The 15,000-nt window shown below is 42.1% G+C and overlaps 2 protein-coding genes across 3 annotated transcripts in view; both read left to right on the forward strand.

Annotated features, from left to right (window-relative positions):
- The window catches only part of LOC308296190 (hamartin-like), a 33,624-nt gene extending 30,113 nt beyond the window's left edge, over nucleotides 1-3,511 (forward strand). For both annotated transcript variants that reach the window (XM_080739358.1, XM_080739359.1), the window contains exons 22-23: nucleotides 71-253; nucleotides 966-3,511. In XM_080739358.1, coding sequence (XP_080595484.1) covers nucleotides 71-253; nucleotides 966-1,608 — 826 coding nt within the window. In that variant the 3' untranslated portion in view covers nucleotides 1,609-3,511. The remainder of the gene's footprint in view (nucleotides 1-70; nucleotides 254-965) is intronic.
- Nucleotides 3,512-9,552: 6,041 nt separating this feature from the next.
- Nucleotides 9,553-15,000, forward strand: part of LOC308295771 (adenylate kinase 8-like) — a gene marked incomplete at both ends in the record, with an annotated part of 21,816 nt that continues 16,368 nt past the window's right edge. Inside the window, 2 exons of the mRNA XM_080738818.1 lie at nucleotides 9,553-9,636; nucleotides 10,061-10,138. Of these exons, the coding sequence (XP_080594944.1) occupies nucleotides 9,553-9,636; nucleotides 10,061-10,138 (162 nt within the window). The remainder of the gene's footprint in view (nucleotides 9,637-10,060; nucleotides 10,139-15,000) is intronic.

Here is a 15,000-nt window from a genome sequence, read left to right on the forward strand (position 1 = left end):
GATCAGTTGCAATTATACTGGTCTATTCTAGTGCAGGATCTGGTCATTCATTGGCTGCTTCCCTTTTCAGCGGCCAGCTGACGGCCTGTGAAAGTCGCTATGTCGCTCTGAAGAGAGTCACTCAGGTTCTGCAGACCGAGATGCTGCAGCTCTACAGCCAGATAGACCTGGACGCGCACACGCACGCACGCTCACACACACACGGCCAGCCCCAGGAATCTAGCACCCCGCCTGAAGGATTCAGCACCAACCGGTAATGAATAAACTTGTGTTTCTGTTTATCACATAATTCCAAATGACTGCTCTACCTGTTAGTACACATTTTTCATTGTTATTAATCTTATTAACCTTAATATAAATATAATCATCTTGGGTCTAATGCTGAAGCACCAGAACATTTTTCATTATGTGGGTTGCTAAGGCTACCTTAACGTTGGTTAAATGCAGACTAATAGTGTTAAAAGTTCTGTAAATATATGTATATGTACAGTATGTGTATGTGGGGCGGCATAGCTCAGGGGTAGAGGAACCGTCATTAGAGCACGAAGGGTTCCCATTTCGAATCCGGGCTCCCCCTGAGTTAATGTCGAAGAGTCCTTGAGCAAGACTCTGAACCCCAAGTTGCTCCCGGTGAGCAGTGATCTCCGCCATCGGTGTATGAATGTGTGTGTGAATGGGTGAATGTGCTTTTGGGTGAATGTAAAGCACAATCTATGTAAAGCGCCTTGGATAAAAGCACTATATAAATGCACCATATTATCACAATATTAATTAGAAAGGTTAACAATACTGTATAATCTGATAATAGTATAATAACAAGATTGATCGACTGATGTAGTCTGATACACTCTACCAAAGTAGTCTGAGATACTGAAGTAGACTGCAATACTGAAGTAGACTGCAATACTGAAGTAGACTGCAATACTGAGGTAGACAGCTCTAACCTCCCGTTTGTCTCCCATCAGACCCAATGGCAGCGACGTTGTCCCAGCCTCTCATAGCAACTGTTCCATTGGCAACAAGCCCTCTGCGTCCTTCAGCATCATCAACGGAGGTGTGGAAGCCATCCTTTCGTCCCCTCTTCACCACCTCTCCACCTCCCCCCTCAACTTCCTCTCCACCTCCCCCATCGACGCTCCCATGGCCGTGGGCTCCTACCCTACGGAGGGCTCGTTCCTGGACCAGAGAGCCAGGGAGCTGTTCAGACCTCCTCATGGCCAGGAGGAGGAGGGGGAGGAGGTGCAGAGGGAGAGACGCGAAGAGCAGGAGGCCAGGGCTCAGGAGTTCCATCCGCCACCAGGCAGCCCGCTCCCCCAAGACACCCCACCGAGGGATGCTCTTCCTACTGACACCCAACCCAGACACAGCCTTTCCAGGGACAACCTGCCTAGAGAAACTCTGCCCGGAGACATCCTGCCCGGAGACTTCCTACCGGGAGATGTCCTACCCTTAGATGCCCTACTTAGAGATACCCTGCCCAGAGATGCCCTCCCTCCCCTTCCTAGGGCATCAGCCTCTGTCCAGAGGGCTCCCAGCCTAACCGAGGCAGTCCGACGGAGGAGATATGAACTCAGCATCATGGACTACAACGAAACCCTGCCAGAGTAACGGACCACGAAGAAAGAGAGAGAGAACGAGAAACATTGTCTGAATAGTGGGAGATGGAGCCAGGATGGGTAGATGGATAGATAGATAAATGAGAGAGAAACACAACAAGAAGACAGTGCCTGAACCATGTTGAGAGATGTTGGGCTGAATGGCAAGACCGGGTACATTGATGACAGTGATGTGAGCAATGAATGGAGGGAGAGAAAAGGCTGGATAGAATGATAGGAAACAAGAAAGGCTTGGAACCAATTCACTAGAAATGTCACTAGTCACAATCAATACAAGAGTAAGTAGAAGTACAAGTAAAGGCTGATTTATCCGTAGTATATAATCCACAAGCTCACAACGTGTCACAACGTGTCACATCGTTGCGCGTTGTGATCTTGCTGTTTCCCTTTCGCAACACTGGCGTGCATTAAAAGAGTAAATCGGGGTTCAGCCTGGAAGGAGCAGAGTGGATCTACTCGACATCGTTTACATCCCAGCGTTCCTCTCTGTGTGCATGAGTCTCAGCACCGGTCATTAATGTCTTTATTACTACATCAATCAGAGCGGTGCTAAATGGCTGTGAGGGTGTGATATGTGTTGTATCTCAAACCACAGTCACACCGCCACACAACTCAGAGGTTTATGTTCTTCTCAGGTAGAATCAGGTTTATACCACCAGACACAACTACGTATTATCAGCTATCAGAGTTATCAACAGAGCATCTGCCAGACAGATCTGAAGTCGGTGTTAAGGGGAGCACACACTGAACGCGGACGGCTGCGCAGCGTCGCGTCGCGGTATCGACGCAAGTGAAGTGCTGCGCGGTAACCCCAACTGGACGCGGTGCGCTGCCACACAGCACATCCATTTCCCCCGGTGGGGAGAACCATGGGAGAACATGTTCACCGCGTGGCAACGCTGGAAAAATAGAACAGCTGCGTATCGGCGCGGCAGGCGAGGCGGCAGACGCACGGCTGTGCGCGTCTGACGCCGCCGGTGTGGGTCAGTTCATTGAAAATAACGGGGCCGTATTTTTTGACGCGCCACCTCCGCGTCCAGTGTGTGTTCCCCTTTAGAGTCCTCTTTCACTCACACATACATTTTTGTTTCTGTGTGTGTCTCTCTCTCTCTCTCTCTCTCTCTCTCTCTCTCTCTCTCTCTCTCTCTCTCTCTCTCTCTCTCTCTCTCTCTCTCTCTCTCTGAGTGTACTGACCCAGTTCTTCAATGAAAAAATAACATTTGAAATGATCATTGAAGACAGGAGACAACCAAGCCAATAGAAGAGCAGTTCTGCTGACTAGATTCCCGAGAGAGAACAGTAAAGATGCCATGTTGCTTTTCAGGGCAAAGCCGTACAGCCGGGTAAAAGTTGTACCACTGGCAGCCGTACCGCCATCTGCTGTGGGTCAATGAGCTTCAATTTAAAACTATTTTTGTTGTTTGTGTTTATGACGCTGCTGCTGTTTTCAAGTTACAGTAATTTGTTTGACTAATTGGCTGGATCACCATTTGATTAGACCGATGGCATTGCATCCTGCTCAGAGGGCTGGGGATTTGTCATCTCACGTTTGTATTGTACTGGTTAATTAATTAGTGCCTTTATGGATGTCTATAACTGATTGGCTGTCAGAGGTGATGCTAGCGAACAGACCGCGAGGAGGACGCAATCGCGAGGACAGTGTTGTCGTTGGGTGAGGCCGTGGTGATGTCACTGCCCACTCCTTGTTTTTCCTCCTCATAGCTTTGAGCTGTGAAAGCAGTTTGTCTTCTCACTGGTCTGACTGGTGGGGCCGTGAGACGACCTGTCACTGGTCTGACTGGTGGGGCCGTGAGACAACCTGTCACTGGTCTGACTGGTGGGGCCGTGAGACAACCTGTCACTGGTCTGACTGGTGGGGGCCGTGAGACAACCTGTCACCGTGGAGGAAACACCTGGTGCCTTTCCTCCATAAAGGTTTTACCAAAGTTAGTGAACATGTGACCTAACACATCTGGTTCAATAGAATCTGGTTCTCAACGGCTGCTAGAATAACGTTCCTTGTTTAACTCGGGACCCCCTAGAATCCGCTCAAGGACCCCTGGGGGAGAGCTGCCTACTGCTATAGAATACTGGTTCTGAAAGTGGGGCTTGGGGTTCCAGGGGGTCCGCAGTTCAATTATTGATAGTTATGAATCAAATGGAAACCCTTACCGGTCTGTAAACTGAATTATCATGGAGGTCTGTGGCCCTAACGCATGCAATCCTTGAAATGAAAACGTTAGAACGCACCTGCTATTGAGGCCTTGTTCTCAAGCCAACCTCCCGTTGATGATTAGTCATCTACATAGTCTTCACCTGGTACTGAGGACTACCAGATCTCTTCTGCCAGCACCTGAAATGGACCTCTGTCCCCAAAGCAGACTCTGGATCAGCTGCTTGCGTTTGAGGTCAAACTAATCCCGCTATTCATTAAAACATTGAAAATATATGCAAAATCTTTCTCAGTTGGATTCAGTTGATAAATTCTTTGGGTTTGGTTTGGGACCCGGGTTAAAGGAGTAGTTCACCATAAAAAATGACTTATCTTTCTATCAATTACACCCTCGATGAGGCTTGCACATCCGCCTGTCCCTCCACTGTTTGGCTGTGCTACGTATTCCTTTATTTCAGTTTGTCTTTTTTATATATATACATTGAAGAAGAAAGGAACCTTGGGGGATGAAGCAAATGCCTTTTTGACGTTGGGCGGTGGAGAGGTAAAGAACTCTCAGACTGAACTTTGCAGGCTGTGCTAGCCTGAGCACAGTGACCGACCGCTGTCTGCTTGTCCATGTGTCAACTCCATCTATTTGTCTCCTACTGTATGTACAGTAGCCTGTGAGCTACAGAAATGCTGGCCCTGGGTTGCCAAGTAAGTCAGTGGTCATTTTGTCTTGTCGCATCTTGTTGTTTTTGTCGCATTCCTAAACCAATAATTTGATCACCCGGTGGGTGGCTGGTCAATGGCAAGACCCAATTGAGTCTCTTACCGGAGGCTCCGCTATAGCCTGATTTCAGACTCGGCGCTGGAGAACCAGTCCGCTCAGAGAGTGGGCGGGTCTATGGTCTGGAGCCAGGCAAGCTCCGTTGGCCACCTAATTATTGATTGAAATAACTGACAAAAACTAAACGATCTTCTCAAATTCAAGGCTTCATGGGGTGTGTATTGATAGAATTAAGTCATTTCTTGGGTGAATTAAGTCATTTCTTGGGTGAACTACTCCTTTAACTTGGGTTGAGGTTAAATCAGTGTTAGTGTGATGTGTAAGACAGGAGGTTGAGGATTATAGTAAATAATGAAGACCAGAGTTAGTTATGCAGTCAACCAGATGCATTTTGGGATAAAAAACGGTGGACTTTATGCTTCTCAGTAGTGGCTGTAACTATATTTACTTTACAGGATACTTCCTGTCTGTCTGCTGCAGTCACCTCTCAATCCAATCAGCAGGATTTTGAGAACATGTTTTTATTTGAGGTGATCTTGCTTCAGCATGCGATGTTTGAATGTAACAAATGTTTCACAGAGGCAGGATCGATCGACATCAGTTCACTGAATTCAAAATGAGAATTGAACGCGCTCATCCTCATAACTGCAGGCTATTTTAATGTCTCATTTCTTTATTATCAAACATCCCCAAATGTTGATATTGACAGAAACGTAATTCAAATGTAAGAGGATGAAGTGAATGTGACAGATCTCTGAACTGATAGAATGATTGAATGATGGTCCCATTCTGCCCCAATATCATTAATACTATTAAATAATACAACTAAAATATGAACTGCCTATAATCTGTCACAGCACAGCGGATACAATTTAAAGGTTATTTTGTACGTTGATTGTCTCTATATCGGACAGGGTTTGTCCCTGTATGATGGACATTATGAAGCTATTTTCAGATGTCCGGGTTGTTTGGTGTCTGCCAACCAACCAACCAAATACATCATTCTTTTTCTTTTTTTTTGAATGTTCCAGCAACCAAAATGATGACAGAAACACACAACCACCTACTGCACAATAACTCTGTTGACTTTAATGTTTGGTGTGGCTGTGTAACAATGAATGTTGCCCTGTGTACATAACATTCTGCCCTTTGTATCACTACCCCAAGGAGACGAATGTTAAAACTGTGAACAAGAGAAATAAAGATTTCTAAATCTTTTACAAATTCTCTCCCTTATTGTGTCCCAGAGAAGAGCGCATGCTATAGGAATACACTTATAGTTATTATTATTATTAGGCCTATTTTAAATTATAAAAGAAAGGTTCCTGGAAAGGGGAAAGAAAGGACAGACTCAAATCAGGATTAAGTCACGAAAATCAGGAATTGTGACTGGACTTGGATACCGGTATATCCAAGTCCAGTAGGAATAGTCTATATACCTTGTAAAACATTCCTAATATATCTATAAATCATTATTAGAAGTTATCAAGAGCCCTAATGTAAAGTGAAGACTAGGTCGCTAGTTACTATGAAAACCTCCACCGGCTGTCTGTCAGTCCCTCTGTCAGTCTGTCCGTTACGTCACACTTTTGGCCCTACTCTTATCTCCGGCACAGTTGCCCCCATCCATGCCAAACTTTGCACACAAACTCCTTGGCTGTCTGTTAATGTGGCCTTGTGCATGGTTAACATATGCTTTGTAAAACATTCCTTAAATATCTATAAATCACAGTAGATGTTATCAAGAGCCCTAATGTAAAGTGAAGACTATTCATTATTTACCAATGTTATCAAGAGCCCTAATGTAAAGTGAAGACTATTCATTATTTACCAGTAAGACTCCCTAATCGGGAGATAAGCGACCATCACATCGCATACACAAACTTTAAAAGGCAGTCGTAGCCAATCAGGAGGGAATATGGGAAATGGGACAGATCCATGTTGATGACATGACTTTAGAGATACTGTGTAACGCTTTGCGTGATTTTAGGGCAAAATCTATAGGAGCAGTGTCCAAAAATGTGTTTTGCAAGAATCGGCCTCATGGTGGCGCTAGAAGAGGGCCATGTGAGAAATCAGGGGTGGAGGTTGTGGTTTGGCAGCCAACTGTCTGTTAAAGTGGCCTCCATGTTTGTTCATGTTTAACAGACATTTGTAAATAATGAATAGTCTTCACTTTACATTAGGGCTCTTGATAAAATCTATTGATGATTTATAGATATTTAAGGAATGTTTTACAAAGTATTATGTTAACCATGAACCACATTAACAGACAGCCAAGGAGTTTGTGTGCAAAGTTTGGCATGGGTAGGGGCACCAGTGCCGGAGATAAGAGTAGCCCCAAAAGTGTGACGTGACGTGACATGGCGTGACGGGCAGACTGACGGAGGGACTGACAGACAGCCTTTGGAGGTTTTCATTGTAACTATAGCGACCTAGTCTTCACTTTACATTAGGGCTCTTGATAACATCTACTAATGATTTATAGATATATTAGGAATGTTTTACAAGGTATATTGATAGCTTGTAAATGATTAGTTACTTATCTAAAAATAGCATAAAAATAATGCATAATTACAAATGATGTATTAATCATTTACAAATGTATATAAATGGTTTATTCATGATTAGTTTACTCTTACTAATACCTTACTAATAACATGTAAATGATGTTTAAAACAGTTATAAATGTTTAGGTAAACATTTACAAATGTCAATAAACAGTTTGTTCATGTTTATTACTCATCTACAAACTGCTTATAAATGTTTATAAATGATTTATAACAGGTCATTATTGTAAAGTGCTACCAGCACATCTTTATCAGTCTTTCAAAGAGACAAATCTGTATGCATGCTGTATCCACTTATACCTAATGGTTACAGGATAGGTGAGATTAATTGATTGATTGAATACTTTATTAGAAGTTTGCAAAGGAAAAGACCAACTGCAGAGGAACAGACCGTGACACAACCTTGACTGTCTGTCCTGGAATGCCATCATAAGATAACTTCACAAGCATTCTTGTTCACGCAAAGAAAGCTTCAGTTTAAAATCCTAGCTAGGGTCCAGGACACACACAAGCAGCCTATGAAGAAAATCTCACAAGTTCACAACAGTCAGAGATAAATACCTTCTTCATCCAACCTGTAAATGTCCGGTAAAAACAATACAATAAAATGAAATACAACTAGAAGCAGTGCTCTTCCGAGCACAGGTCTCCACCAGGCCACACAAATCGGCCTGTTATAGCGCCACCATGAGGCTGATTTAAAAAATGTGGGGCAGAGGTTCTGAATTAGCATCCAGGGAGTGTGTGTGCTCAGTTTGGCAGCGATCGGGCCAACGGCGCCGGAGATTAGCTGGTAACAACCAGGCCACACAAATCGGCCTGTTATAGCGCCACCATGAGGCTGATTTGAAAAATGTGGGGCAGAGGTTCTAGATTGGCATCCAGGGAGTGTGTGTGCTCAGTTTGGCAGCGATCGGGCCAACGGTGACTGAGATTAGCTGTTCACAAACTGCGAGGACGCACGGACGCACGGACGGACGGACGGACGGACGGACGGAGGGGAAAACATACTCTCCACAATACAATTAATACAAGCTCAACGTTGTTCTTGGAGTGATTTGAACAAACATTTTACCATTTCATTCTGCAATTCATAATCATAACTATCTTTATTGAAAAATATGTTATTTTGACCACAGAGCATAACCCCTGGATTTGGTCGTGTTGGGACACCTACTGGTCTACAAGTGGTACTGCCTGAAAGTCAAACTGCAACAGTGCAAAAGATTTGTATTACTAGGTCACTGTCAAACAGTTCTGGCTGTCATCAGGATGTACTGTAGGTGAATGTTCATTGAGATAGGCCTATATGAACAATTTGGGGCAGGTAGATTGATACATACTTTTTTTAAACTCAAATTGCGCTCATCACAAATTCACAATAGTAGAACAGTGTTGCCAGGCAACGCACATGTATACAAACGTCGCACGCGGATGACGTTTTCCATAGCAACAACAACAAGTGGACGGTTTAATTGGTAAAAGGTAAGATATGTCTGGTCCGTTAATTTCTATAAGATCCTACAGTAACTTGTGTTTCTTGTTTCTACTTTGATAGACTACTTTACATGTTGTTTGTTATAATGTGTGGAAGAACTGGGTTCATATCCTTATAAAGTGATTGATTGATTGATTGAAGGCTTTATTAGAAGTTTTGCATAGGAAAATGTACAGATTCATGACGGTACAGTTCACTGGTACAAGGTCTACTAAAAGGAGATCCATGAAAAGACTAAGCTTATTTCAACAGGAAACCATTAAAGTATCTCATATAACATTGAATGACAGACAAATAGAACACAGTACTATGCAGTAGATATGTAAAGAAAAAAAGAAAAAAAAGAAAACAGTAGGTCTATACAATCAGTAAGTACAGTATATACAATATATACAAGGAAGGGGCAGGTAACAGTAAGTCTAAACAATCAGTATGTACAGTATATACAAGGAAGGGGCAGGGAGGGTAGGGTTGGGCTAGGTTTTTACCAGTTGTGAACGGCTGCTGCCTGTAAGTGGTTTTTTAGGGCAATTTTAAAGGATGCTAGTGATCCACACTCCTTTATGGCCTTCGGTAAGGCATTCCACATTTTTGTGGTGTAGCAGAAGAACGAGTTCGACCCTTTCTTTGAGTTGACTCTGGGTTGAACGTGATCTGTGGCACTGCCTCTGGTGTTGTAATTATGGACATCCTTAACGTTTTTAAAGTATTTTGACAGGTACTTGGGTATCATAGTGGTGTAGTGTATCTTGTACACCAGGCCCATTGCAAGTTGCTGTACTCTGTCATCTACTCTGAGCCACCCCACTCTTAACTGGTGAGTAGCGGTGAGGTGAGTCTGATTGAGTAACATCCTGTGTTCCTCCTGTGAGCAGAACGATTAAAGTTGTTTCACAGCTTGGAGCAGAAGACGTTGTTTCATCATGGACGAAACGGTCAAACCTCTGAGGATTCCTCCACAAATATCTGTTTACGCAGAGACGCATGAGATATTTGATTTGGTTCAGGTAAAAAAATATATATAATATAGCCTATAGGGCCTATAGGCCTAAATATTCCTATAAATATACCTATATGTAGCCATAAATCATAACTCTTGTAGAGTGCTTTTATTTTGGGACGTTCCAAAATAAAAGCTCTCTACAAGAGTTATGATTTATGGCTAATAATACCTATGTATATTTGTATTCAAAATCTCAGCTTGTGTTGTCAACATATGCTCAGTGTTGGTGCTGACATGATTTAATTAACTTTGATTGATTGATTGATTGAAGGCTTTATTAGAAGTTTGCATAGGAAAATGTACAGATTCATGACGGTACAGTTCACTGGTAGTCGGACACAATGCAATAGTAGATCATAATACTATTAATAATTATTATAATAATATAGCAATAGTAATTAATAGCAGTAGTGTTGTTGTTTTTTCAGACCATGGTGAGCAGTCTGATAATAGATAAACCAGAGGAGCCAATCACCTATCTGATCTCACTGCTGAGGAGAGACAGGGTGGATGGTGGGTAATGTAGTCCTCAGAGACACTGTCCTCTTCCTGAAATACCACAGGTTACATCCTACATCCCCATCACAACATGTGTCATCAACTAGTACTGACCCATAGACTGTAGTACTGACCCCATAAATGTGTCTCCTGCCACTACCAGGATTGTTTTGATCAGATCATTTTGAATTTGTTCTGACCACTAGATGGAGCTGTAGTTCCACATTCTGTGAAATTAACTATAGAACTGAGCGAATGACTAAAAAGCTCTAAACATGCTACTGTTGTATTTAAATGTGCTATATAAATAAATTGACTTGACTTGTCTTTCTTTCTTTCAGTGCCGAAAATCTTAATTCTAGGTGCACCTGCTTCCGGGAAGACAACTATAGTGAGTTCTAGAGATAGATAAATAATTAGATATAAATAAGCAGACAGCTGATGATGATGATGATGATGATGATGATGATGATGATGATGATGATGATGATGATGAATTCTAGGCGACGAAGCTGTGCTGTCAGCTGGGAATGGTTCATGTGACGACTGACAGTTTGTTGCGGGACGCTGGCCTTCAAAATACACACACACAACAGGTATACTGCATACACACACACACACACACACACAGGGATCACATCCCCTGGCATCACAGGGATCTCCATATATGGCAATCTTTATTATTAAATAGAACATCTTCAGGTTGGGATACACATTTTATCCAATCAGGAGAGAGAACTGACACAGGGCACATGATAAACAAGTGGAATTAGAAGTGACGAAACAAAGAAATGATCAGAGTAATTGGAACTGAAACCCCACAGAATTGAAGCTAATAAATGAGTACTCTCTCCTGATTGGCTGAAGACTGGCCACCTACCTCAAAATTGTATTTTTAAAGAGACCCCTTTAATAATACCCCCACTTTGCCGATATACAATATGAAGGCTAGTGGGGGTCCCTGCTCCATCTCTCTCTCTCAGCTCTCTCTCCCAGCCCTCCTGCTTGAAGTGTTTCATAACAGCTTCTTCAATAATATTTTTTATTGATTTTCAAAAGTTATGACAAAAAAAAAGACAAGACAGACAGACAGCTCAGCTCAGACACGTTGCAAAAGCAAAGGACACAGGTATCAATGTACATTTCTTTAGATTATATACAGTATAACAATATACATATGGAATTACACTTGTATACATACATTATGTACACAAAATGAAAAACAAAACCACGGTGTTAAAGAGACAAAAAGTGATGTTCCTATCTTATCCATCAAGGTTAGCAGCATCACTTCTGTTAAGGAACCCTATTGTCAAGGTCTCAGCTAACTGAGGACCAATAAAACGTAAATATGGGTCCCAAATCTTATAGAAGGTATCGGTTGTAGAGCGCAGCAGGCAAGTCAGATATTCCAAAGGCATGCACTGCATGATTATTTTATCCCAGCCTCTCTTTTTTGGCGGTTTTTCATTGCTCCAAGACAATAAAATATTTTTCCTCGCAGCATAGGTTAAAAGATTGAACAGACGTTTGTGGAACTTGTTGACAATGTTATTATGTATTTCATAACAGCTGATTGAGTTGCATGTTTGTTTATAGGATGTTCCTGATGATGTGTTGCTCAGGCTGATACAACAGAGACTGAACACACCACGTTGCTTCAGACAGGTAACTGTCAGTCTACTTATAGTATACTGTACGTGTACATACAAATAATATAATAATAATAATACGTTGATAATGATAATGTCAGGCTCTTCTGTAACCTGCTTCGAGTCCCATTCCAAGTGATCTTTGCTGCGTGTCTCTCCTCTCCCCGTCTCTCTCTCCCCTTTTCCTGTCCACCTCCACTTTCGACTATTAAATACAGACAGAAAGGCACCCATAAATATCTAAAATAAAAATAAAAATATATATAAACTGGGCTGCAAATAACCATTATTTTCCTAGCAATTATTCTGTTGATTACTTTTTTGATTATTCCAAAAACCAATTCCAAAAACCTTTTCTTTTATATATCACTGTTTTAATAAACCTCTTATCTCCATATTCTAACTTTTGTTGTTGTTGTAAATGAATGCCCTACTACTGCATCATCCTACAGCGTCACACAAAAGCATAATAATAATAGCAGATCTACAAGCTTGAAACGCGAGGCGCTGCGTTTTCGTGATTTGTGAATCGATCAACCACTTAATGTAAGCGGTGTTTTATACTTTGTCACACAGTGGTCATGCAACTTGCAGGGGAAATAGCTGATCTACAAGCTCACAAAGCATTGTGCCATGTCGTGAGCTTGTACATTGACTATTTTTAATATATATATATTTTTTTTTTAAACCTTTTGCCTATAATGATATATCCAAAACAGGGATTGATTATTAATCTATTGTTTGATAAAAAAAAAAGATTATTTTGTATAATTGATTAATTCATTAGATTAAGTGTTAATGTTAATGGCTCTGTATTTATAAATGTACTTCTCTGTCTGTCCCTATTTACATACAGTACCTGTCTATTCATCTGTCTCTATTTATCTCTCTGTCTCTATTTATATACCTGTCATTTTATCTCTGTTTGTCTGTCTGTCTGTCTGTCTGTCTTTAATCATCTACCTGTCTATTTCTGTCGGTAGTTGCATCTTAATTTGACAGTAGTTTTACTGGTTACTGCAAGCTGTAGCCTTAGTTTTAATCATTTCTTCTGTAGGCTAGTTGTACCGTAGTATTACCCGTTTCTACTGTAGTTGAAGACAATAGCATGGATATACAAGCTCACAACACGTTACTTTGTACCATCACACTGAGAGCTTGTACAACTGCTATTTTTCAAAAATTAGGGAAAGAAATCTTCTCTTCTGTGGGTCCCTGCCTGGAACCATTCATTTTCAGATGGGGGTCCGCGGCTGTATATAGTTCAGTTTGGGGGTCAACTATTTTGACTATATTTTTCGTGGTTTTACTTCTGCAGTGCAGTTGTACCTTATGTTTACTGCTTCTTACTGTAGTTGTATAGCTTTGTTTCACTGGTTTCTACTTTATACGTATAGTTGTACCCTGTGGATTAGAGCTTTAGCAGGGGTCTTCAACGTTTTCAGGCCAAGGACCCCTTAGTTGAGAGAAAGATGAAGCAGGGACCCCCACAACCGTTTCATAGATTCCATATTGTTTCATTCATCGTTTGACAGCCCAATCATCAGTGTATATTGTATTCATGTCAATGTGTGTTTTCAGATATTTAACCACTTGAACTGTCAATACTTAATAAGCTTGACCTTTCAGTCTGTACTTAGTCTGCTCTTTTTCCCCTCTACACCAAACCTCTTTGCCGAAAATAGCCGACCTACATGCTCACAGCGCCCGCGTTGTGAGCTTGTAGATCTGCTATTTTTGATTCTCAGAATATGGGTGCTAGGGTTCAAGTGGTTAATATAAAAAAGACGAAAAAAAGTTTCTACCACACAAAGATTTGGAGGACCCCTGTAGTAATTCTGAGGACCCCCTAGGTGTCCTGGACCCCCTGTTGAAGACCCCTGGCTTAGAGTATGAATTTGGAGTAGAATAAAACAAAACATTTGCTTTTAGCTTCACTTCTCTCCCTAAACTGGACAAATGTCTGCTGCTTTTTAGCATTTAGCGTTTAGCTCCCGTGTGTTGTTAGCTCAGAGCTCGGTTGTGATTAACCAGCTCCTTTCATCTGTTAATGTGTGTTTGTAGCTGCAGGCTAAACGCCAGGGCCTCGGTCATATAGCACTCAGCATGACCACTATACTGCTTGTGTGTGTGCGTGCACACACACACACGTGCATTCACACACAAGCGTGATTGACAGCTAAGCCCCCCTGGCTACAACTATCTATCTGATTAATTATTGTAACAGTCTCCTCTTCTCTGTGCTGATCCCCCTCCATTGCGTGTGTGTGTGTGTGTGTGTGTGTGTGTGTGTGTGTGTGTGTGTGTGTGTGTGTGTGTGTGTGAGAGAGAGAGAGTGTGTGAATGAGTGAGTGTGCATGTGGGTGGGTGTGTGTGTGTGTGTGCATGTGTGTGAGTTGGGGGCAACAGGATTAGAAGACAACAGTGAGACCCTAGGGGTCAATGCCAAGAGAGAGATCCGTATTAGAATTTCAATCAGGACTCAATCAGAGCCATATAACGAGGTGTGTGTGTGTGTGCGTGTGTGTGTGTGTGTGTGTGTGTGTGTGTGTGTGTGTGTGTGTGTGTGTGTGTGTGTGTGTGTGTGTGTGTGTGTGTGTGTGTGTGTGTGTGTGTGTGTGTGTGTGCGTGCGTGCGTGCGTGCGTGCGTGCGTGCGTGCGTGCGTGCGTGCGTGCGTGCGTGCGTGCGTGCGTGCGTGCGTGCCAAGACCTATAACGTATGTCATAACATAACTTCTCATGAGTTGCTTGAACCAAATTAAAGAACAATGCAATTTACATGTATTATATCTTCTTTTACATTCTTCAATTCTGCTTTGTCTTTTAATCTCCTTGTAAAAATAATTTAATGGTCTCAGGATCCACATGGGAACGGCATCCAATGTGGATCTGGAACTTCATGCGACCAAACTGTCGTCTATAAAATAAATCTATGATGCTTGACTGCAAATCTGTGCAAGGTCTCAGGATCACAACCCCATTACTTCCATTATAAAATTAAAGTTGAATATTCCAAAAATCTAAAACATATATGTGAAACTATTTTGGAGGTATTTCTGTGGCCTATTGGCTCTCTGTAAACAGAGTTTGCCGCTGGTTTGTTTGTAAGATGAACTCCAGACACATAGTGTATATTCTCACACAGACCCTCTAGCATCTTGACGAGCCACCCTGTACAAAATAGCCAAAATAGATGATCTACAAGCTTGTGCATTGGC

This window comes from Nannobrachium achirus, assembly GCF_963921795.1.
Source record: "Nannobrachium achirus genome assembly, chromosome: 12".
Lineage (NCBI taxonomy): Eukaryota > Metazoa > Chordata > Actinopteri > Myctophiformes > Myctophidae > Nannobrachium > Nannobrachium achirus.